The sequence below is a fragment of the Neofelis nebulosa genome, chromosome 12 (assembly GCF_028018385.1).
Source record: "Neofelis nebulosa isolate mNeoNeb1 chromosome 12, mNeoNeb1.pri, whole genome shotgun sequence".
Lineage (NCBI taxonomy): Eukaryota > Metazoa > Chordata > Mammalia > Carnivora > Felidae > Neofelis > Neofelis nebulosa.
Window position 1 is genome coordinate 44,699,942 of NC_080793.1, and position 25,931 is coordinate 44,725,872.

The 25,931-nt window shown below is 38.7% G+C and overlaps 2 protein-coding genes across 4 annotated transcripts in view; both read left to right on the top strand.

The window, feature by feature from the left end:
- PLAA (phospholipase A2 activating protein) overlaps positions 1-3,962 on the top strand; it is a 42,073-nt gene extending 38,111 nt beyond the window's left edge. For both annotated transcript variants that reach the window (XM_058695195.1, XM_058695196.1), the window contains one exon: positions 1,134-3,962. In XM_058695195.1, coding sequence (XP_058551178.1) covers positions 1,134-1,699 — 566 coding nt within the window. In that variant the 3' untranslated portion in view covers positions 1,700-3,962. The remainder of the gene's footprint in view (positions 1-1,133) is intronic.
- Positions 3,963-17,023: 13,061 nt separating this feature from the next.
- The window catches only part of CAAP1 (caspase activity and apoptosis inhibitor 1), a 53,221-nt gene continuing 44,313 nt past the window's right edge, over positions 17,024-25,931 (top strand). Inside the window, exons 1-4 of one of the 2 annotated variants that reach the window (XM_058695197.1) lie at positions 17,024-17,441; positions 22,971-23,171; positions 24,133-24,217; positions 25,274-25,349. In XM_058695197.1, coding sequence (XP_058551180.1) covers positions 17,136-17,441; positions 22,971-23,171; positions 24,133-24,217; positions 25,274-25,349 — 668 coding nt within the window. In that variant the 5' untranslated portion in view covers positions 17,024-17,135. Of the gene's footprint in view, positions 17,529-22,970; positions 23,172-24,132; positions 24,218-25,273; positions 25,350-25,931 lie in introns of both variants that reach the window. The other variant, XM_058695198.1, reaches the window with a different exon arrangement.

Here is a 25,931-nt window from a genome sequence, read left to right on the forward strand (position 1 = left end):
TCCTCCCCCGCTCACGCTCTGTCTCTGTCTCTCAAAAATGAACAAAAAAGCACTAAAAACATTTTTTTAAATGTAATTAGAAAACAAAGTATGTCTGTTCATTTCTGTCAGTATTACTGGTGTTTCCAGATTGAGTAAAAGTTACCCTGGGTACTTGTTATTCACATTGTGAGAAACTTCACAAAAAGGACTCACCACACCCCTGTAATTCATAGTCTTGATTTGTCACATGCCTTATGAGAATCTGAAAGGAACGGCATGTACCATGGCATGTACCATTTCGTATACTATTTCAGAGCATCTGTGGATCCCGGCAAGCCATCCAAGAGATGTTTTGTGACCTATTAACCCCAGGCTACAAACCTTTGCTATAATTTTGTTTTAACTCACTTAATACCTTTTAAATTCCAAAAGTGTCCTCTCCCTTATTATTTTTTCATGCTGTTGATTAGAGAAGAAAAATAATTTGTCCCACAAAATATCCATATTTTGGATTTGGGGGCCACTTAATGTGTTCCACTATCTCCATAGTTCCTGCTAGACATAATTAGATCCTGGTTCAATAGAGTTTTTTTTTTAAGTGAATATCCTTTATAAATGATGCCACATACTATCTTTATATCATAGGGCATATAATTTCTGGATTCCTTATTTTTAGTGATGTTAAGAAGATTATTGAGTGGCTACATTCAGATGGTGTCTGCCCAGTCTTTTGAATGTAAAGCTCTCCACCAATCTGTAAGCATGCTATTAGCATTTGTCAACTGGAATTCTGTAAAAAGCTTTTCTTCTTCAACTCTTTGGTCTTGTAGGATTTTTTAAAGCATCCTACATTACACGATTCATTCCACAAGGATATATTGAGTACTCCATATGTGTCAGGCTGTTTGATAGCCCATTTAAATTATTCTTAAAGTGTACACGATCTCATAGCAATAAATCCAGTCCCTATAAAAATGAAAAATCAGTTAACACAAGTTTTAGAAATATATATATTACATAAAGCACGCACATGGCTTTTAACATTTTCTAAAATGAGCATGTGTTAATGAAATAAGATTCTGAAAATTGAGTAACTGTCATAGGAATTTTCTGGGGTTTTATAAACATTAATGAATTTTTCTTTTTAACAGATATCGTCTTTCCTGCACTTGACATTCTTCGGTTGTCAATTAAACATCCCAGCGTGAACGAGAACTTCTGCAACGAAAAGGAAGGGGCTCAGTTCAGCAGTCATCTTATCAGTCTTCTGAACCCTAAAGGAAAGCCGGCAAACCAGCTGCTTGCTCTGAGGACTTTTTGCAATTGTTTTGTTGGACAGGCAGGACAAAAGCTCATGATGTCCCAAAGGGAATCTCTAATGTCACATGCAATAGAACTGAAATCAGGGAGCAATAAGAACATTCACATTGCTCTGGCTACATTGACCCTGAACTATTCTGTTTGTTTTCATAAAGACCATAACATTGAAGGGAAAGCTCAGTGCTTGTCAGTAATTAGCACAGTCTTGGAAGTTGTACAAGACCTCGAAGCCACTTTTAGACTCCTTGTGGCTCTTGGGACACTTATCAGTGACGATTTAAATGCTGTACAGTTAGCCAAGTCTTTAGGTGTTGATTCTCAAATAAAAAAGTATGCCTCAGTATCAGAACCAGCTAAAGTAAGTGAATGCTGTAGACTTATCCTAAATTTACTGTAACAATGGGGACGGGAACTAAGATTTTAAATTGATTAGTGGTTTTTTCCCTCACATTTTACATGACTGATTACAGATGTTAAAAAAAAAAAAAAGGATGCTGTGGAATAAGTAAAATTTCAGATCTTGTAAAGTGGGGGAGGGTAAGAGGAGACAAAGAAGAAATAAAATTTTTGCACTGATGAACTGTGAGATTTTCCTGTGTGATGTGGGTAAGTTTTCAGGAGTTTAGAAACAAATTAAGAATGAGCTAAAATCAACAACAATGCAACTATTACAGTGGCATAATGTACATACCTCTGCTGCATGAAAGAAGATAAGAGCTTTTATTTATATAATTTACTCTTGCTACTTATATAATACCCCCAAACTGTTTTACTTGTTGGTGATTGTCTTTTATTTAATTTCTCCTCTACTCACTTCCATTGCTGATTCTTTCAACAACCCCAATACAAAGTACGTTATAATTTTCAAAAATTAACTTCTAAATTATTCCATATATCCAAAAGATATGATTTCTTCATTTAAGTTACTTGTAAATAGAAATTGTATTTGTTTGATGGCTTATTTTTTGTTTTGAGACAGACAGAGTATGAGCGGGAGGAGGGGCAGAGAGAGGAGACAGAGTCCCAAGCAGGCTCCATCTCACAAACCACAAGATCACGACCTGAGCCAAAATCAAGAGTTGGACGCTTCACCTGCTGAGCCACCCAGGCACCCTGATGGTTCATTTTTACATGAAGGAAAAGCAACCTACTAAGCTGTGTTAGGTTGTGTATCACTTCAGATAGATGAGGCCCCAAACAAATTAACTCCAGGCTTGTGCTCCAGTTTCTTTTGCCCCTCTCTATTGGAGGTAACCTCATTATTCATTCCAGTTTTGAAATTAGTTCATTTTTGGTCATTTCCTTTGTCTCAAAAGGAATTTGGAATATGTTGAGTTTTCGAAAGCATTTGTGCAAGCCAGAACCATGCTATTTACAAGTCCAGAGCCTATCATGTGAAACTTACTATTTTTGAGTTCTTAACACTGGCCAGGCACTGTGGTAACCACTTTGATATTTAATTCCCAAAACCTCTTAAATGGAGGGTGATGTTGTCTCTATTTTCAGAAGTAAAGATAATAGGATGAATCATGATAGGAGAAAAAAAGAAAAGTACTATACTTCCTACAGAGAAGCATCCATATTTGTCTCTAAACATCATAGGAACTAGCAGAAAGAAGGAACCAATGCACTAATTACATAATGTCTAAGAGAACTTCAGTTTCTTAAGCATAACTAGGAAAGATCTTTTCACAAAGAGGACTTTGCGTAAAATTGTGAATAGCATTCTCAATATGGATCGTATACAGAACCATCAATTTGCTGGCTTTATTGCAGTCAAAGAATAATCCTTCTCCAATAAGAGAGGAAAGGTTTCCCATCATCTGGATTAATTCAAGGAAAAACTTTTGGAATATCAAAAGGAAATGGGTAAAATAGAAATAGAAGGAATGTGTATTTTGCTGAGTATTAAGTTGCAGTTTTCTGATATGTACCCAGACTTTAAAAAACCTCCATTAGGAATCTGTGCTTTACTTTTTGTTAAGTTTGGATTTAAGTGGTTAAGTCAAACTTAAATGGTGAAGTTAAGAATTTAATCCAGGTCAGCCTGATTCCGTTCCAATACACTGCTTTTCTTGTTAACATTTCCAGTCTAGCATGCAGTCACAAGTACAAACAATTTATCTACAATATTTTTAAATACTAGGTAGGACCTTTCAATGATGGGAGGAACTAAGAACATGAGTTGACTCTTCAAAATAATAAGGGGTGGCAAATTGTAAACACTGTTTGCTTCTTTTACTGTACAAGTCTTTTTTCAACAACTTTTATAATATCAGTATTTCATGTTTATTGAAGAAAAATTACAAAAAACAGTTTAGCAAAAAAAAAAAGATAATCCCATTTGAAAAATAAGTGTTGTATGATGGTTTTGTGATATTTTAAAGTCTTTTTCAGTTAAACTTTTTTAATGATTCCCTTATTATTTTTTTGTGAATATAAAAACATACATTCATTGAATAAAACACACACATCAAATAAAACTTGCCTGTAATCTGACTACCAGAGAAAACCATTAACGTCTTTTGGTGTATCAGTAGGTATGTAAATGTGTTGTTTTTTTCTGAAAGGATTGTGTGATACACATTGTTCAATAACCTGATTTTTAAGCTTAATATAGTATACATCCACCCTAATAAATACAGTACATTATATGAATATATCCATTTCCTATTAGCCGATGTTTTCAATTTTCAACTGTCAGTGCTCAAATAAAAAAAAAAGTATCTTACTAGTTCCTTAGGCTACATTTTATACATAGAATTGGTGGGTCAAGTTATAACAATGTACGTGTTTAGACTTGATACATGCTGTCAAGTCACTTCCAGTGGTAAAAGTCTTGGAGTTAATGTCTTTCATGTTGCATTTAAAACACAGTTGCCTGCAAAATAGATGTATCATTGTCTTGATTTCACAACTATTATCCTCCATCTGGCCTTACATTTTTTTTTTTAAGTTTTTTTTTTTTTTAACTATTATTTCTTTTTGAGAGACAGAGACAGAGAGTGTGAGTGGGGTGGAGGGGCAGAGAGAGAGAGAAAGGATCCGAAGCAAGCTCCAGGCTCTGAGCTGTTGGCACAGAGCTGGATGCGGGGCTTGAACCCACAACCTTGAGATCATGACCCGAGCCAAAATCAGAGGCTCAACCAACTAAGCCACCCAGGCACCCCTGGCCTTATATTTTTTAAATGAGCATGCTTCTATTGTGGTTCTCCCCCCAAATTCCAATCTCCCCACCCCCAGCCCCTGATATTAGCAGAGTTTATAACTAAGTAGCAATACAATGAATTTTTTACCTACCTCATAATCCTTTGAAGTGATGGAAGAAGCATAGTGAAAAAGATTCTTCACAAATTCTGGGGATGAGACTGGGAAATAGCTTCCTTAACAGTTATCACTGTTTATCTTCTGGTTATTTTGTTAAGAAATGATAAAATGTATAGAGAATCATTTGTGATGTATCATACTTTGTAAAGGTCTTGAGATATAAATTGATTAGGAAATGTTACTCAATCTTAAAAAAAATTCTAATCTAACTTCTGGTATATTTTTCTATAGAAAATGATATACTGTGTTTGGGCTGCTACAAAAAAAATCCAACAATAGATTGGATGGATTAAAAACAAACATTTATTTCTCAACATTCTGGAGGCCAGGAAGTCCAAGACGATGGTGCCAGCATATTTGGTGTTTGACAAGAGCCCATTCCTGTTTTTTGCATGGCAGAAGGAGAGAGATGGGGTCTCCCCATTCATGAGGACTCCACCCCCACTAATCATCTCCCAAAGGCCCCATCACATTGGGGATTAGGTTTTAATACAATGAATTGCGGGGGGGGTGGGGGGTGTATAAATACAATTTTGAATATTTTTTCATTTAACAATAACTTTCCATGTGTTTTCCTTCAATTTTTTTTAAATGAACATGTTCATACATAGAAGTTCAAAGAGTACAGTGAACACTCATGGACTTGTCAACTAGGTTCTACAGTTGTTAACATTGCTATATTGGCTTTATCTCTTTCTTTTTTTTTAATTTTTTTTTCAACGTTTTTTATTTATTTTTGGGACAGAGAGAGACAGAGCATGACCGGGGGAGGGGCAGAGAGAGAGGGAGACACAGAATCGGAAACAGGCTCCAGGCTCCGAGCCATCAGCCCAGAGCCCGACGCGGGGCTCGAACTCACGGACCGCGAGATCGTGACCTGGCTGAAGTCGGACGCTCAACCGACTGCGCCACCCAGGCGCCCCTGGCTTTATCTCTTTCTTTTGAAATTATTTAAAAGTAAAGTACAGACATTACACTTATCAACCATATACTTCAATTTGTATATTCTAAGAACAAGGACATTCTAAGGAATATTATTTATAACCATAATATTGTATTTAAGAGAATCAGTAATTTCCTAATATCTAATAACTAGTCCACATCCAAGTTTCCTTGTTGTCTCATAATATCTTTTATCACTTTTTTTTTTAATGTTTGTTTTTGAGAGAGACAGACAGACCATGAGTAGGGGTGGGGCAGAGAGAGGGAGACACAGAACTTGAAGCAGGCTCCAGGTTCTGCACTGTCAGCACAGAGCCCAACACAAGGCTCAGACTCATGAATTGTGAGATCACGACCTGAGCCGAAATTGGATGCTCAACTGACTGAGCGACCCAGGCACCCTTATCCCTTTTTTTAAAAGATCTAATATAAATAATCAAGGTTTATGTATGGTATTAATTTGGTTATGTCTCTTTGGTATCTTAATCTAGAACAGTTCCTCCATTTTTATTTTTAATATCATTGACTTTGAAGTGTTTAGGCAGTCCAGAACACAAGGTACCCCAATTTTATATTTTTAAAACATATTCCTGTAACTTCCATATTAAGTATTTACTGTTGCTTAATAGATTACCCCAATACTAAAGTGGCTTAGAACAACACACATTTATTATCTCAAATTTTCTGTGAGTGAGGAATCCTGGTCCAGCTTAGCTGGATCCTCTGTTTCACATGAAGCTGCCATCAAAGGTATCAGCCAAGGCTGAGGTCTTATCTGAAGGCTCCACTGGGGAAGGATGCAGTTTCATGCCCACTTACATGGTCAGTTTCAGTTCTTTTCAAGTCATTAGATTGAAGACTTAAATTCTTAGTTGGCTGTTGGCCAGAAGCTGCCCTCAGTTTTTCTGCTTTATAGTTTTCTCTGTCATGGTAAGTGGTTTTATCAAAGACAGCAAGGGAGAGAGTCTGCTAGCAGAACCAAAGTCAGAATATTTACAATCTAACCACAAACATGCCACCCCCTCAACATCAAGGTATTCTATTGGTTGAAAACAAGTTGCTCGAGGAGAGTGGATTACACAAGGCTGCGAATATCAGAAAAAGGGATCACTGGGTGGCTCAGTCAGTGGAGCATGAGACTTCGGCTCAGGTCATGATCTCATTGAGTTCGAGCCCCGTGTCGGGCTCTGTGCTGACCGCTCAGAGTCTGGAGCCTACTTCAGATTCTGTGTCTCCCTCTCTCTCTGCCCGTCCCCCACTCATGCTCTGTCTCTCTCTGTCTCAAAAATAAATATAAACACTAAAAAAATTTATTTTTTAAGAAAAGAAAAAGGGATCACTGGGAGCCTTCTTAAAATCTGCCTGCCATACTTATTTCTTATAAATTAAAAGCTAAATCCAAAGGCTCGGTTAGATTAAGCTTAAAGTATTGTGGCAAGAATACTTCATAGATGTGTGCATTTTTTTTTTACTTGATTGCATCATATCTGTGCTTCTTTAAAGTTTATGTTTCCCTTACCATAACTAAAGGAGGTTAGGAAGACAAAACAAGGCATAATTGGCCTATTTGCCATATGCATAAGCATTTTTTTTTTAATTTTTTTTTTAATGTTTATTTTTGACAGAGAGAGACAGAGCATGAGCGGGGGAGGGGCAGAGAGAGAGAGGGAGGCACAGGATCAGAAGCAGGCTCCAGGCTCCAAGCTGTCAGCACAGAGCCTGACACTGGGCTTGAACTCACAGACCGTGAGATCATGACCTGAGCCACAGTTGGACGCTCAACTGACTGAGCCACCCAGGTGCCCGATGAATGTTTTTAAAAAGTTTTCTCATCTTTCTATATTTTCTTTTCCTTTTTTAATGTTTATTTTTGACAGAGAGACAGAGCATGAACGGGGGGTGGGAGTGGGTGGGCAGAGACAGAGGGATACAGAATCTGAAGCAAGCTCCAGGCTCTGAGCTTCAGCACTGAGCCTGATGCAGGGCTTGAATCACGAACAGCAAGATCATAACCTGGGCTGAAGTCGGCACTTAACCGACTGAGCCACCCAGGCACCCCCTATATTTTATTTTTTTAAGTGATTATCATGTTTTTACTTGTTTAATGTTTAAAATTAGGGTACTTGTTTTCTGGAGGTACTAAGACAGGATCTTGACTTTGACGGCAACAAGTAAACCACTTTGGTGCCTCTCATGGAGGAAAAGGGTCTTGAGAATACAGTGAGTAATGGAAGTTTTAAAGAGGAGAGAGCTGGGGTGCCTGGGTGGCCCAGTTGGTTAAGTGCCCAACTTCGGCTCAGGTCATGATCTCAAGGTTTGTGAGTTCAAGGCCTGAGTTGGGCTCTGTGCTGACAGCCCAGAGCCTGCAGCCTGTGTCTCCCTCTCTCTCTGGCCCTCCCCCATTCACTCTCCCCACACCCCCAAAATAAATAAACATTAAAAAAATTTTAAAAATAAAATAGAGAGCTGACTAACGCCCTTCTGTAAAGCAGGTAGGCTGATACTGGTCCTAAGCCTTATATGATGAGGTCCTGGGACTTAAAGCTTGACCTTGGGGCTCCTGGACACATTATAATAAATCAGAAAAGTAAAAACGCACAAATGGCAATAATACTTTCATCAGATTTAAAGGCATATGATCTAGTAATACTTACAGGATAGATTGTAACTGAATTTAAAGCAAACCAGTTAAGTAACATTGCAAAAAAACAGAGAAATTTAAGTAGACTAGATAGCATGAATTAACTTTTTTTTTTTTTTTTTTTTTTTGACAGAGACAGAGAGAGTGTGAGCGGGGAGGGACAGAGACAGAAAGACAGAGACGATCCCAAGCAGGCTCCACACTGTCAGCACAGAGCCTGACGTGGGGCTCCAACTCATGAAACTGAGATCCTGACCTGAGCCAAAATCAAGAGTCGGACGCTTAACCGACTGAGCCACCCAGGCACCCCAGTGTGCATTAAGCAATTACTTTATACTAGTTCTAAGTTTATCCTCATCATCCCTATGGGGAAATTACTGTTAGTAATTTTACTTTTACAAGTGAAGAAACTCAAAAGAGTCAAGTAAATCTTTCTGTAACAAGTCATTAGCAAGAAAACAATGGAGAAGAGAGTAATATTTAATAAATTTAATAAGTTTATTTAATAAATGATGTTGACAAAGCTGGATATCAAGATGAAGAGAAATATCAATTTGTGCTAGGCACTTCACTTTATCATAATAGCAACTATGGTGTTTGGTACTTGCTTATATGTTTGATACACAGAGCTGAAAGTCGCCTGAAACAAACTCTAAATCACATTTCTTTCATTCGTGTGTTTTCAAAGGAACTAATAAATTCAAGAAATGTTTGCTTATTTTTATGTCATTTAAATTTTTCAGTAGTAAAAGCGACCAGAGATGCAGTGTAATATAGTGAAAAAATACTGGTTTTGGGGTTTAAAGGCATACATTTCAATGACATTTCCACTTGCTATGGAGTTAAGTTGCTTGATCTCAGCCCCAGGTTAATCAAAGTTACATTAGGATTTCATAAAATAGAATAAAATATGTAAAATGTCTGCAACCTAATGAGTACTTACCAAGCATTGCTTGGTAAGATAATATAAGGCTACCACCATCTTTAACAATAAAAGTGACTGCTGTATACAAGGAACATTTAGACCGGGAAGAAAAGTATTTGATTTTATTGCTACTGTGAAAAAAATGCCCATTAGAGGGTATCCTGATGATATTTTGTAAAATTAGTTGTTTGGAACTCTGAACACACAGATATCCTTACACCTCATTTAAACTTCCTATAATACCACAGAACCTCACCACGAAATATAAAAATGTTTCTGTTGGAATATAAGAATCGTATCTACCCACACTATAGCCCTGGCATTGAATAGTGACTCATGCAATATCAAGCTAGTTTTGAAGACCCTTCTCATGGCTAGCAGAGAAATACAGGACAGGGGGCTTTAGAAAGTGTGCCTATGAGGTAACCATAGCCTCAATAATACTGTTCAACAACTAACAACAAAAACAATAGCATTTATTTTGCTAAGAAGTTACTGGGTTCTTCTTAGCATAGGGTTGGCTGATCCTGACTGGACTCATTCACATCTGCAGGTTGGCTGAGGACTCTGCTTCAGGCTAGACTTGACTGGATAGTTTAGCTTGGCAGCTCAGCTCTTTTTGTCTCTCATCTTTTTCTTGGGACCAGTGCGCTAACCTGAGTATATCATTTTCATGGTAATGGTGGAAGCACAAGAGTAAACCATCATTATTATAATTTTTTGGTTGTTTCTTTCGTTTTGTTGTTTTTGTTTGTTTGCTTTTTAAGTAGGCTCCATGCCCAAAGTGGGGCTTGAGCTCAAGACCCTGAGATCAAGAGTCATATGTTCTACCCACTGAGCCAGCCAGGTGCCCTTGTTTTGTTTTGTTTTGAAACATTTATTTATTTTTGAGAGACAGAAAGAGCATAAGCAGGGGAAGGGCAAAGAGAGAGGGAGACAGAGTTTCCAAAACAGGCTCAGTGCTGTCAGTGCAGAGCCCAATACTGGCTAGAACTCATGAGCCATGAGAACATGACCTGAGCTGAAGTTGGTTGCTTAACTGACTGAGCCACCCAGGTGCTTCTGTTTTTTGTTTTTTTAAAATGCTGCGCTTGCTACACATCTGCTAACATTCTTTTGGCCAGAGTAAGTCATATAGTCAACTCCAATGGCAGGGAATTACATGTCTTGCCTGTAGTGGAAGGACACTGCCAAACCACATGGCAAAGGGCATGAATACAGGGAGAGGTGAAGAAATGGTGCCCTTAAATGCAATTTACCACGGTGGTGATTTGGAAAAGAGCTCTGTATGGATCCTGAACTTCTCAGTTCAGAATTTAATATTGCATTCTTAGTATATGCCAGGCCCTGTATTAGGTGGTCAGACTACAAAGATACATAAGACACCGCCTCTGTTCATGAGAACTAACAGTATATTGAAGAAGATACTGAACAAATACCCGCAGTCAAGAGTTCTGGATGCTCTGTAGGAAAGACAATGTCTAACAAAGGTATTAGTATTTCATTTTAACAGGATTAAGAAATGAAGTGATTTGGAACGGTTTTAAACAAGAAGTGATACTTAAAAAGAATTTTAGATTTAACAAGATGTGTGGAGGTGGGGTCGTTGAACAGGCCTGGAGGGTATATTTCTGGGAAAGATATGAGCTACAGAGAAAAATGCTGTGCAGATCATGAAAGGTCTTCTTACACGTTGTATGTTGTTTTCATTAGGAATCTGGGTTGCAAGAGAAAGAAACCAATTCAAATGAGCTTAATGAAAAAAGAATTGTTTGTTCATTGATACGAAGATGACAGTATCAAGGACTCCCTGTGTCTTGTTTCAGCGTGTCTTTTGTTGGTCTCATTCACGTAGGATCCTTCATAAGACAGAGAATGTGACAACTAGAACCTATGAGGTAATTTATTCACTGTTCATTTAAGTGGAAGATTGAATTTCTTACCTAAGTGTTTTTACATAAAACTCAGAGAAGCACTGATTGGCCCTAGCATTAAGACCTATATATGCCAGGCCGATCACTGTGATAAATGCTGAGTTGCTGAAGAGCAGCTATAAAAAAATGGCTTATAAATCCCAATCTCTGTCCACCCTCCCATATATTTGTTCCAGGACAGAAAAGCAGGCCTGCATTTGTTTGCCGAGCTGTAATTCCGTAACAATACATAGTGCTGAGTCTCTTAAACGCTATAATATTCTATTGAAGCATATGAAACTGTCAACATTCAATCAGTTTTGACCTCCAAAAAGGCAATTTCATATGATTCAACCTAAATAGACAATGGCCTTTCTCTGGCTTTAAGCCAACCAACCTTGTGATGTGTCTATGACATGTTCATACCATGAATCAAAGTCCTTTCCCTGTTCTCTGCACAGCAAAACTCTATGCAGAATTATCTGGTTTCTGTTAGAAAGCTGTTTGTACCTATTGTTCCAAAGCCCGTGTGACGTCAGCGTCACAGCAGCAGCTAACTCCATACAGCTAAGTCTCTCTGCCCTGTGATGAGGAAGCAATGAACTATTCCCAGCAAAGCTCCTACTGACCTCCTTAATTAAAGACTAGTTTCTGGCCATTAATCTCACGAGGTGCTTTTACTCTCATAATATAATGAGTTCATATAATTCTGGATAAATCTGGTTCTCCATCTGAAACTATGCAATCATCCACTCATTTATTCAATAAATTTGTATTAGGAACCAACTATGCAGGGAATTGCGTGTGTGTGTGTGTGTGTGTGTGTGTGTGTGTGTGTGGAAATATTTTATTAAGGGTATTTGGGTAGTGGGCATACAAAAGTGAATAAAACAAAGTCCTTGCTTTCATGGAGCTTACATTCAACTGAAAGGAGACAGACAAATAAATGCATGTATAGCGGTGTTAAGAGCACTGAAGAAGGGGCCCCCGGGGTGGCTCAGTAGGTTAAGTGTCTGACTCTTGATCTCGGCTCAGGTCATGACCTCATGGTTCATGGGCTCAAGCCCCATGTTGGGCTCTGAGGTGACAGTGTGCAGCCTGCTTGGGATTCTCTCTCTTTCTCTCTCTCTGCCTCTTCCCTGCTCACATCCATATGCTCTCTCTCAAAATAAATAAACTAAAAAAAAGCACTGAAAAAAAAAATTAAGCAGAGTAAGAAGAATGTACAATGCCAGATTGAGTGAGGATGGAAGCACTTCCTGTTGTGTATTTCCTTTGGTTTGTTTCTCCCCACTAGAATATACACTAATGAAGGCATGGGTTTTGTCTATTTTGTACTTTTCCCTAGCACCAGTGATCAAAACAATGCCTTTGTATTCTAGAACCAAAATATGGGAGAGTGGACAAAAACTGGGATTCATCTGTCAAATTGGTAAGTTCCTCAGCCACCTAGCTGAAGTGCCCTGACTTCTGGTCCAGCCAAAGAAATATGCGAACTATTGTCAGGTTGCTGTAGAATGAGGTAAAAACCAAGAAGCTTTTCAACTGACTTTATTAAGGAATAATTTGCACCTAGTAATTAATAAACAACTAGCTTTATCCAGGCTGACACACTCCAGTTTAGGTTTATATCAGTCAGCTCAGGCTGCCATAATGAAGCACCGAGGACTGGGTGGCTTAAACAATAGAAATTTATTTTCTCTGAGTTCCAGAGGCTACAGGTACAAGATCAAGGTGTTGGCAGGATTGGTTTCTGGTGAGATCTCTCTTCCTGGTTTGTAGCTGGCCTGTTCCCTTCTCACACTAGCCTCTCCTCTGTGTGCTCACAGAAAGAGGGAGGTGGGGCTTGGAGGGGAGAGGGGAAAGGATAGAAGGGGACCAGGTGGGGGCCAGGGGGAGAGAAACCTTTAGTATCCCTTCCTTTTATAAGGACACCAGTTTTATCTGATTAGGGATCCAACCCTCAGGACTTCATTTCACCTTAATTACTTCCTTAAAGGCCCCATTGCAGGGGCGTCTGACTTTGGCTCAGGTCATGATCTTGTGGTTTGTGGGTTCGAGCCCCAATTCCAGCACGGTGCTGACAGCTCAGAGCCTGGAGCCTGCTTCAGATTCTCTGTCTGTGTCTCTCTCTGCCCCTCCCCTGCTTGCGTGCACACTCTCTCTCTCTCTCTCAAAAATAAATAAAAACATAAAAAAAAAAAAAAAAGGCCCTATCTCCAAGTATAGATACATTTGGGGTCAGGATGTTAACATATACATTTTGGGGGGACACAATTCACCCCATAACAAGGTTACAAACATTATGTTATTATATGTTTTTATTTATGAGCATAATACTTTCAGTCCTTTCAGGTAAGATACTTAATGAGGCCAATATGGAACTCCTAAGAGCATAAAATGCTCAACTTCAGCATTAAACTTACAAGGCAAAACTAAGGGTGGGGCCAGGGGGTGGAGCCAGCTGTTTCCCCAGGGCTGGAATCTCCCCAGCTTTGGAATTTTAGACACTTATTAAATAGCTGTTGAATGACAGAGATAGGTAGGGGATATGGTCAAAGGGAAGTTTCTTTTTTTTTTTTTTAATTTTTTTGATGTTTTATTGTTTATTCTTGAGACAGAGAAAGCACGAGCTGGGGAGGGGCAGAGAGAGAGTCAGGAACCGTAGCAGGCTCCGTGTTGACAGCAGAGAGATGTGGGGCTTGAACTCAGGAGCCCTGAGATCATGACCTGAGCCAGTCACTTGCTTAGCCAACTGAGCCACCCAGGTGCCCCAAAGGGAAGTTTTTTAAATTGCTTTCTGTCACTCAAGTGAAAGATACAGGATTACTATCACTTAGTTAGTGTTGCCTCAGGCCCTATCTTTATTCTTCTGTGGCCAAAAGCCCCTGCTGAGACAAATCAACCCTGCCAAATGAGGACACTTTTTAAAAAATGTATTTGTGATCCTGATTTTTTTTTTTTAATTTTTATTTTTGAGAGGGAGAGAGCGAGAGCAGTGGAGGAGCAGAGAGAGAGAGAGAGAGAGAGAGAGAGAGAGAGAGAGAGAGACAGAGGATCTGAAGCAGGCCCTGCAGTAACAGCAGAGAGCCCAGTGTGAAGGTGGAACTTATGAACCGTGAGTGAGATGACGACCTGAGTCAAAGTCAGACCATTAACCGACTGAGCTACTTGATCTTGATTTTAAAACCTGTCTTGTGTTTAGATCCAAAATCCTCCCCAGCAGCCCACAAAATCTAACCCTGACACAGCTGTGACACATACTCAGTTTTCAAAAACTCACTCAAATCCTTTACTTGTCCCTCATGCACTCAATGCAGAAAATATGTAATCTTGAGAAATACTCCCTAAAGTCTCTTCAGTTGTCTTCCATTTGCTGCCCTCAGGCACTGCCGAAAATGCAAAATCTTTTGCGCATTTCTTGCCTCAAATTCTTTTTTTTTTTTAATTTTTTTTTTTTTAACGTTTATTTATTTTTGAGACAGAGAGAGACAGAGCATGAACAGGGGAGGGTCACAGAGAGAGGGAGACACAGAATCTGCAACAGGCTCCAGGCTCTGAGCGGTCAGCCCAGAGCCCGACGCGGGGCTCGAACCCACGGACCGTGAGATCATGACCTGAGCCGAAGTCGGACGCTTAACCGACGGAGCCACCCAGGCGCCCCTCAAATTCTTTTTGAGGGGAAGGGCAGAGAGAGAATTCCAATCAGGCTCAGCACTGTCAGCGTGGGGCTTGAACTTGCAAACTGCAAGGTCATGACCTGAGCTGAAATCAAGATTCAGTAGCTTAAATGACTGAGCCACCCTTGCATTCCACCTCAGTTTCTTTCTTTTTTTTTTATTTTTTTTTAATTTTTTTTTTATTTTTAAAAAAAATTTTTTTTTTCAACGTTTTTTATTTTTATTTTTGGGACAGAGAGAGACAGAGCATGAACGGGGGAGGGGCAGAGAGAGAGGGAGACACAGAATCGGAAACAGGCTCCAGGCTCCGAGCCATCAGCCCAGAGCCTGACGCGGGGCTCGAACTCCCGGACCGCGAGATCGTGACCTGGCTGAAGTCGGATGCTTAACCGACTGCGCCACCCAGGCGCCCCCACCTCAGTTTCTTTCTAAACATGGCCTGGGATTTCCTGACCAATCCTGTGCACTCCTGAACTCTTCTTGTTTTCCTGTCCTTCAAAAACCAAGACCTACTCTGAAAAGGCAATTTTTGAGGAAGGGAGGGAGAGAGAAAAGATAGGAACACTGATATTCCAATAATATTTTTCCCTGTTCCTCTCTCCCATCTCACCAATATAAATAATTAACATACATTTATTAGGTCAACACACTGATTTCAGTAGATAAATGGTTAACCTTATTAGCACTTGATAATGAGGAAATAGTGTTCCAACCAATGGTGGTCAACATTGTAAATCAAAAGATATAAATATGTTTACTGTAGCATTATTTACAATAGCCAAGATATGGAAGCAACCCAAGTGTCAATTGAAAGATGAATGGGTAAGTGTATATACACACACACACACACACACACACACATAGTGGAATATTATTCAGCCATAAGAAGGAGATCTTGCCATATGCAACAAGATGGATGGATCTAGAGCGTATAATGCTAAGTAAAATAAGGCAGTCAGAGAAAGACAAATACCATATGATTTCACTCATATGTGGAATTTAAGAAAAAATGAGCAAAGAAAAAAGAGTCAATCCCCCTCAAAAACAAACAAACAAACAAAAAAAAAAACCCACCAAAAAACCCAGACTCTTAGATCCAGAGAACAAACTGGTGGTTGTCAGAGGGGAGGTAGGTGGGGGTGCATATGAAATAAATAAAGGAAATTGAGAGAACATTTATTTATTTATTTATTTTAACAGAATCTCTTTAATGTTTATTTATTCTGAGAGACAGAGCGAGAGGGAGCATGAGCAGGGGAGGGACAAAGAGAGAAGGAACAAGAGAATCCCCAGCAGGCTCCATGCTGTCAGCTCAGAGCCCACACAGGGTTCAATCTCATGAACTGTGAGACCATGACCTCTGTGGAAATCAAGGGTGGATGCTTAGCCGACTCAGCCATTTAGGCGCCCCGAGAGTACACTTACCTTAATTAGCATTGGGAAATGTATAGAATTGTTGAATCATTGTATTATACCCCTGAAACTAATATAACACTGTATGTCAATTATACTTGAATTAAAATAAAATAAAAAAATGCAAGCTAATCTCTATTATATATTAGATTTAGGTTTCAGTGTATGGGTGACATTTTAAGTTGGACTAATCTTCAAAAGAATCTATTAGAACAAGAAAAATAAGGTGCTGATCAATTGTTTTGGCGGGACAAAATATGATAAGGAAAATCGTGTAAATTTTTTCCTTAAGCTGTTCAGAGCCGCATTATTGTAAAACGTAACAGACTGTCAACAACCTAAACACCAGCACTTGAATATTAGGTAAATAAATTGAGAAAGAATACGGCGAAGTACTAGACCCAAATAGTTTTAGAAGTGAAAAGGAAACATGCCTAACAATTACTGTTAATGGGGAAAAACAAGGAGGCACAAGACCCTAGGTACAATTCCCTAAAATACACTTCAAAAAAAGATTCCCCGCTGATGATAATGATGATGAGATTTTCCCTAAGTTCTCTATTCTTCTAACGTTTTAGTGTCATAAATAAAAATTGGAAGACAAATGAAAAACGAGAACAAAAACTACACCTTTACCTTACTGTGTATTTGTATACGACAACATTTGAAAGACGGTCTCAATAAGGCAAAGAGCTCTTGTAAAGCTCCACGTTCCGTCCTTTGCAGAGGCAAGGAAACCCGAACGTGACCCGACAACCTGCGAGTCTTTCAACAAACTCAAGCCACCCTTCACGGCTCGCCCTGGAAGCTCGGTGGGTCCCGGCACGCCTTCCAGAAACGCCTCCCGGCCTCTGCGACGAGGCCGGAAGTGACGCACAAGCTGCGACGCCCGCGCTGGCAGTCCGCTGCCGCCGCCGCCGCAGCCGCCGGAGCGCGCTTTAGGTAGCTTCAGAGACGGCGGGCTTTCCCTGGATGGTTGCAGCAGGAGGATCATGACGGGGAAGAAGTCTTCCCGGGAGAAGCGGCGTAAACGAAGTGGTCAGGAGGCGGCCGCGTCGCTCTCGGCACCGGACCTGGTGCCCGCCCTCGCCAGTAGCGGCAGTGGAAGCACCAGCGGCTGCGGGAGTACCAGCGGCTGCGGGAGCGTCACCTGCTGTGGGAACACCAGCTTCAGTGGAAGTGTCACCGGCGGTGGGAGCGGCGGCAGCTGCTGGGGCGGGAGCAGCGTGGAGCGCAGCGAGCGCCGGAAGCGGCGGAGCACTGACTCATCTTCCAGCGTCTCGGGGTCCCTGCAGCAGGTGCGTGCGCGTCCTTTTCGCTGCTGTCTGAGCGGCTGCATTCTCCCAGGAAGGCGGACGGAAGGCTGGATGTGACGGCGGATGGAGGTCTGGTTGTAGCTCAGTTAGCGCTGCGACCGCGAGCTTCCACCCGGTCTTGAGGTTCATTTTCCTAAGTACCGGTGAACCGCATACTCCCAAGTCTTTAAACTTAAAGTTTCTGATTTGCCGATTGTCTAGCTCTTTGCGTTTGGCCCCTTCCACTCCTGTGGCAATCTGTGTGAAAAGTATGGGTCGAGGGCTAGCCTTCAATGCCCATGAGAGTCACGCTTTACTTCTCTCTTTATCTTCACCTTTTAATAGATAATGATTAACTTCACAATATAGAATGAGAAAATTGAGGCTCGAAGAGGTTTATGAACTTTACCCACAGTCATAGTTTATTAATAACACTTAAATTTGAATCCAAAATCTGATTATAAAAGCCATGTTCTTTATACTTTAGCTATCTATCAAGATACCGCCGTTTAAAAAAAAATTGCTCAGGGACGCCTGGGTGGCTCAGTCGGTTAAGCGTCTGACTTCAGCTCAGGTCACGATCTCGCGGTTTGTGAGTTCCCAGCCTCACATCGGGCTCTGTGCTGACAGCTCAGAGGCTGGAGCCTGCTTTGGATTCTGTGTCTCCCTCTCTCTCTGCCCCTCCCCCACTTGTGCTCTGTCTCTCTGTCTCAAAAATAAATTTAAAAAAATGGTTATAAGGCAAAAGCCTGAATACTTAAACTTCATACAACACAGAAATCAAGAAGTCAAATTGCTGGGTCAGATTTTATGCATTTAAAAAGATTTGGTAGGGGGCGCCTGGTTGGCTCAGTCATTAAACCTTGGACTCTTGATTTCCTTTCAGGTCATGATCTGTTTGTGGGTTCCAACCCTGTGTTGGGGTCTGCGCTGACAGCCTGGAACCTGCTGGGGACTCTCTCTGTCCCTACCCCACCCACTGGCTTTCTGTCTCAAAATAAATAAACTTAAAAACAAAAACAATAAAAAGTTTTGGCAGGTACCACTAAATGCTTTCCAAAAAAGGCTTTACTGATATATAGTCTAAATATTACAAAAGAGTACCCATTTCTGCAAATATTCATTATATCCATTTTTGAAAAATTTGTCAGCTTAATGGGTGAAATTGATGTTTCATGTTTTATATACTCTTGATTAATAGTGAGATTGAACATATTAATATTTTATTTACCATTGGATTCCTTATTATGTAAATTGCATATACATATCCTTGGGCCATTTTTCTTTTTGGTTATTTTCAGCTTTTTTTTTTTAATTCATTTTTGAGAGAGATCACAGTGGGTAGGCAGAAAGAGGGAGACACAGAGTTTAAAGTAGGCTCCAGGCTCTGAGCCATGGGCACAGAACCCCACACGGGGCTAGAACCCATTAAGTGTGAGATCATGACCTGAGCTGAAGTGGGCCCCTCAACCGACTCAGCCACCCAGGTGTCCCAGTTATTTTCAGCTCTCGACTGATAAGTTCTGAATCTTTCTACATAAACTCTTGGTTCTAATCTGTGTAAAGTATACTGCAAAAGTTACTACAACTTTGTCTATGGTGTAACTGAAGTTTTTTTATTTCTTTGTGGTCAAGGCTAATACTTTCCTTTGCCTTCTGAATTTGTGTGTTTAGGAAGATCTTTCCAGGGGCGCCTGAGTGGCTCAGTCAGTTAAATATCCTTCTGACTTTGGCTCAGGTCCTGAGCTCATGGTTTGTGAGTTTGAGCCCCGTGTTGGGCTCTCTTGCTGTCAGCACAGAACTTGCTTCAGAGCCACTGTCCACCCCCCCACCCTTTCTCTCTGTGCTTCCCCCACTTGCACTCTTTCTCTCTTTCTCTCTTTCTCTCAAAAATACATAAACATTAAAAAAAAGAGGAAGATCTTTCCACATTCCCTTCCCAACCTGTCCTAAAACTATTCTTTATTTTAATATTTTTAAACATTACATCCTTATTTATTTTTTAAGTTTATTGTTTTGAGAGAGAGCGAGAGAGCGTGGAAGGAGCAGAGAGAGGGAGAGAGAGGGAATCCCAAGCAGACTTTGCATCGTCAGCGTAGAGCCTGATGCAGGGCTGGAACCCATGAACTGTGAGATCATGACCTGAGCCTGAGTCAGACGCTTAACCAACTGAGCCACTAGGTGCCCCTAAACATTACATCTTTAACTTGGGAGTTGTGGAAACACAGAAACCCGTTTATTTTTATGCATTTTCTTGTATTTAGCCACATTATTATTAGTTTCAAATGACTTAGAAAAATTTGTGTTAACAGGGAGTTTTGTCTATTCTTTTTCAGCACTAATATATCTTGTTGTTTGTACTTTTTCATTATGTAAGACTTTTAGTGTAGTGTTTAGCAGAAGCAATGACAGTAGGCATTTTCTTTCCCATTTGTTTTTTCTGGAACATTTCTAATGTTCACCCATAAGTATATTTGCCAAAGGTTGTGAAAGATACTTATCATCAAGTTAAGGAGATTTTCTCCAATTCCTAGTTCACTGAGGGTTGTAAAGTGTTATTAGATGCTTTTATGGCATTCTGTTTGGATAATCACATAGCTTTCCTCCTTTAGTCTGAAAATGTAATTTTTGGTAAGTTGGTAAATTAATTCACGTTAAACTGTCTTGTAGTCTTGGAATAGATCCTATTTGGTTTGGTTATTGTACTCAGCTAGAATTTGGTATTCTTTCTTTTGTGTTTTATGTTCCTAAGTTAAGTCAGCCTATGGTTTTTATTTGTGTAGATATCCTGTCTGCTTTTGGTATCAAGATTTTACTAGCCTCATGGATTGATTTGGGAAGCTTTGCATTTTGGGGATGTGTTCCAGAATAGTTTCTCTGTCTCTCTCTCTCTCTCTCTCTCTCTCTCTCTCTCTTTCTCTCTCTCTCCCTTTTCTTCCTTCCTTCCTTCCTTCCTTCCTTCCCTCCTTCCTTCCTTCCTTCCTTCCTTCCTTCCTTCCTCTCTTTCTTTCTGTTTATTTATTTTTGAGAGAGGGAGAGAGCGCAAGCGAGGAATGGACAGAGAGAGGGTGGGGACAGAAGATACAAAGCAGGCTCCGCACTAATAGCACCGAACCTGATGTGGGGCTCAATCTCACGAACTGTGAGATCATGACCTGAGCTGAAGTTAGATGCTCAACCGACTAAGCCACCCAGGTGCCCCAGTTTATATCTTTTTCTTGAAGATGTATCAGAACTGGACTATTGGACCATACAGCTGTGTGGGTCTGGTGAGTGTTTTAGGGGCAGGTTTTATTTATTTATTTGTTTTTAGTTTTTTTTCCCTCCAATTATTTGATAGTTATAGATCTATTCAGTTTTTCCACACCTTGTAGATTTAATTTTGGATATCATCATTCTTATCTTAATTGTTTCCATATCTTTTATACTCTTTATCATGATGAGAGGCCAATAAGCTACATATTGTAAACATTCGCATGCAGAACTAAACCGTAGTTTTAATTTATGAAGGAAAAAAGAGTTCAGTATATATTAGGCATGTAGAGAAGACCTCAGAATTCTGAATGCCATTATATCTGTTGTACATTGCATTCCCTATTATTGTTGGTAACAGCTTTATAGAGATATAATTCATATACCATATAATTCACCTCTTTCAAGTATACAGTTCACTGGTTTTGAGCATATTCATGAAGTTGTACAGCCATCACTGTGGTCAGTTTTAAAATACTTTCATCACCCCCAAAAGAAACCCAATGTGAACCTTTCAGCTCTCATCCCTAATACTCACCGCTACCACATTCCATCGCTGGGCAGTCACTACTTCCTATCTCTATAGATCTATAGATTTTCCTGTTCTGGACATTTTATGTGAATGGAATGATATTTCAGTGAATGGCTGTTCCACAGTTGGTTTTTCCATTTTTCACTTGATGGACATTTGGATTGTTTCCACCTTTTGGCTATTACGAATAAAGCTGCTATGAACATTTGTGTACCAGTTTTTGTGCAGGCATGTGGTTACATTTCTCTTGGATGTATATCTAGGAATGGAATTGCTGGGTCATAAGGTAACTTTTTGAGGAGCTGCCAGACTGTTTTTCCAAGCAGCTGTACCACTTTCTATTCCTACTAGCAGTGTGTGAGAGCTCCAGTTTCTCTACATCCTCACTAACACTTGAATTATTTTGTGAGCCATTAAAACGAGCTAACGTTCTTTACTTTTTCAGTCTAATTATCATAGTAGTCTTTAAAATTAGTGTATTTTTAAACAACTTTTAAAACAATTCTATTAGAAAATATAATAAACAGGGGCGCCTGGGTGGCTCACAAAGTTGACGAAGCGTCCAACTTCGGCCCAGGTCATGATCTCACGGTTTGTGGGTTCGAGCCCCTCATCGGTCTCTGTGCTGACAGCTCAGAGCCTGAAGCCTGCTTCGGATTCTGTGTCTCCCTTTCTCTCTGTCCCTCCCCCCAACTTGTGCTCTGTCTCCCTCTGTCTCAAAAATAAACATTAAAAAAAATTAAAAAAAAAAAGAAAATAATGATAAACATACCTGAACTATATAGTCAGGGAGAATTTTCTTGAAGAAATGCCTTTTGAATTGATATCTGAATTTGTTAATTTTAAGAGTATAGGATGGGGGAGGGGGGAGTGGGAGGAAAGACTGTTCAAGTGGGAACGGTACATACAAAAGCCCTGCCTATGTGAGGTGAAGGGAGAACAGGTTATATTTGAAGGCCCAGATAGGCTTTGTGATCCAAAGATCAGCGTGAATTCACTGGAAGGTTATAAATAAGGAGGATGAGTATATGTACATTTTATAGAATCTATTCTAATAACAGTATACAAAACAGATTGGAGAGACAGATTAGTTGTAAGGCACCCAGTTTAGTAGCTGCTAAGGTAATCTAGGCAAAAGATGATGGTACCTTGGACCAGGATTATGGCAGTAGATTTGGAGAAACTGATAGATTTGGGAGATAAGAGGTAAAATTGGCAGAAATGTTTTAAATTACTTGGCTGCTTTGAATATGATTAAATTACATAGCATTTTTAAAATGAGCATAGCTCCTGATAAGCAGTAATACTTTATGATATTTATGATCTTTAACATTTTTGCTGCTGTGCCATTCTGTTTTATGAATTTAAGAATAACAATGCATACATAAAATTTTGAGTTGAGTGGCCTGCGAGAGTAATATCTTAATTCTTCAGAAGTCTAAAATTATAGTAGGTCACTCAATAGTGAGTATATTTTCTTTTTCTTTTTTTGATGTTGAGTATATTTCCTTTTATATGTCCTAAGGTGGTATTTCTTCGCTTAATATCACCTTATCAAGTTAAGTGTAGTTTGGAGAGTAATATCAAGGAATATTGAACAATTAAAAGTCCTTGTTAATGGCTTTAGGTAAATTATCTGTGCAAGCAAAGAATTTGGAAATATTTAACGAAGTAGTTATTAAATATAAATGTATGACATCATATACATTCTCCTTTATTTAATGGTTCATTGTCTCTTTTAATTTTAGGATACCAGATACCTTCTGCCAACTTTGGAAAAAGAATTATTCTTGGCAGAGCACAGTGACCTTGAAGAAGGTGGACTGGACCTGACTGTGTCACTAAAACCAGTTAGTTTCTACATATCAGACAAAAAAGAAATGCTTCAGCAGTGTTTCTGTATCATAGGTGAGAAGAAGTTACAGAAGATGCTTCCTGATGTGTTAAAGGTATTTCATTACATATATTATTGGATTATACCCAATGTAGAAATATATATCTTTTTTGTAGCTGTCATTTTACTTAATGTAAATTATATAATTGGATGTTTTCAACTAAAACAGGCTACTTCAAAAAGATTAAAAAAGGGGATTTTGGAGAACTATAAATGGCTTTGTATATTGAAAAGTTTGCCAAGAGGGGCACCTGGGTGGCTCAGTCAGTGAGCATCCAACTTCGGTTCAGGTCATGACTCCCAGTTCCTGCGAGGTTCCTGAGTTCAAGTCCCATATCAGGCTGCTGGCACAGAACAGTTTTTGAATCCTCTCCCACTCTTTCTGGCCTTACCCCGCGCACACGCCCTCTCTCTTTCTCTCACAAAAATGAAAAATAAATAAATAAAAATTTGGGAAAGGAATGTATTGACCTTTTGGAAATAATTCTATTAAATGCAGGCAATTTTAGTAACTAAATTAGAGGTATAATGATTCTTTCTGGTGCTTTAGGAAATAATAATTCTCCTGTGTAACAGTGCACAATATTGGTTGGCAAAAGCTTATATTTCATTAAATTCAGAAATATTTTCATATATTCATGGTATTCTAATTTTAGAGTTGTGGAAATAGGGCTTAGGATCAAAGATGTTTAGAACCAGCACTTGAGTATTTAAATCATTAGAGGAATTACCTAACAAATAGGCTGTTATTAAAAACATCTGGGTACCTGACTTCTTAGTTTGTTCTTTCCTAACAAACTTGACTTTATTTTCATCAAGTGTCTGTAAGTTATAACGTTTACATATTAATTGGCCCGTTTTTCAGATTTCATCTCAATGAAAAGATTTATCTGGCTTTTAATTTGTTTTAATGTAAGATTTTGCTAACCAGACTTTTTTCTTTGTAATTGCTGTTTTCCAGTTTACATTGGTGCTATATTACATAAGTGTATTTCTTTTAATGTCATTTTCTTTAGAACTGTTCACTAGAAGAAATTAAAAAGCTGTGCCAGGAACAGTTAGAACTCCTATCTGAAAAAAAAATCTTGAAGATTCTTGAGGGTAAGAACATATTTCTACACTCTGGTAACTTATTAGTTAGTATTATATTTAGCATAAATCCTAGGTTATTTTTTTAACTTGGATATTACTTTAATTTCATTAAAGTAATGATAATCATTGGATAATGATTGAGTAATTTTACTTCTGTTTGTACTTTGAAATATAGTTTACATATCAGAATAGCATTTCAAGAATAGACTTTTTGTTATCATTTTCTGAAATCAACTGTGTAGGTAAGAGCATAAGTTTGTACACAATAATAAAATGAAATGAAAGATTTTACCCAAAACACTGTAAAAAATTATTAATTATTGAGATAGCTTTTCTTGAAATAATTTCTTACTTTCTGCTTTATGTTCTTATGGCTTTTAATTGCCTGTTGTATACTGCTTTTGCTCTAATAAGACCTGGATGCAGAGTGGGAAGAATTTCTTGGAGATTACCTACATTTATCTGTCTGCCTGAAGTATGACTCTGTGACATTATTAGCTGTAGAATTTTAGATTTTCAAGCTTTTTTTTTTCTTTTGGAACTGTACAAGGATTTTAGCATTAATATTACAAGAGAAGAAGCAGAAAAATGGAGACACTGGATTCCCAGAGATAACATCTTTTTTAAATGTGAAGTGGTTTAATGGGGTGATGTGGCTGGCTCAGCTGGTAGAGCATATGACTCAGCGTTGTGAGCTTGAGCCCCACGTTGGGTATAGAAATGACTTGAAAATAAAACCTGAAAAAAATATAAAATAAAAAATTTAAAATGGTTTAATGGAGTTTGTAACTTTGCTAATAGATGTATCCATCTGGTTATAGTCTGTAAGTATACACACACACACACACACACACACACATCTATAAAATAGATAAAGGGAAGGCAATTAGAAATACCTAATAAAGCACCGAAAAACTCATTTTAAATGTAAGCAATTAAAAACGTCCTCTCATCAGTTACAAAGTTCTTTAATTTGCATCATTTTTCTGGATGACACTTTGTGTAATGATTAAATTGTTCTGACATTTTATAAGTATGCGTTCAATAGTTTATTTTATTTATAAGGTGACAATGGTATGGACTCTGATATGGAAGAGGAGGCAGATGATGGCCCTAAGATGGGATCTGATTTAGTCAGTCAGTAAGTTAAAAACTTTCATTTCTGTTTCAAAATTTCTTTGTTGTTCCTTCAGTGATTTCTTACCTCAAGAATGTGATTGTTTTTCTGTGTTGTATTTATATAAAATGATTCAACAGTGTAGATTTGTTTACTTATAATAATAGAGTTTGGATTAAGATGATTTTCTTAAACTACTAGTCATAGATGTAAAACAGTGATGCCGGCCTGCAGCTGAATCACTTCTGTCATTTGGAATTTGAATTAACTACTAGTGATACCCACTATTTATTAAGTACTTTCTCTACCAGATATTGTGTTAGTAGTTTAGAACACTTTAACTCACTGACTTCTTCTAGTACCTGTTAATATCAGGTGATAATTGTCACATTTCACAGATGAGATAGTAAGGTGGTTCATTTTATATAGGTACATAAAATTTGACTATTGTGATGATAAAAAACACCCAGAGTTTTGGGGATGCTAATATAAGCCTTTTTATTTTGGAAAATTTCAAACTTACATAAAAGTTGAAAGAATCATATAATGAAATCAGCAACATTAACGTTTTGTTATTTTTGCTTTCTCTCTATCATTTTTTTTTTT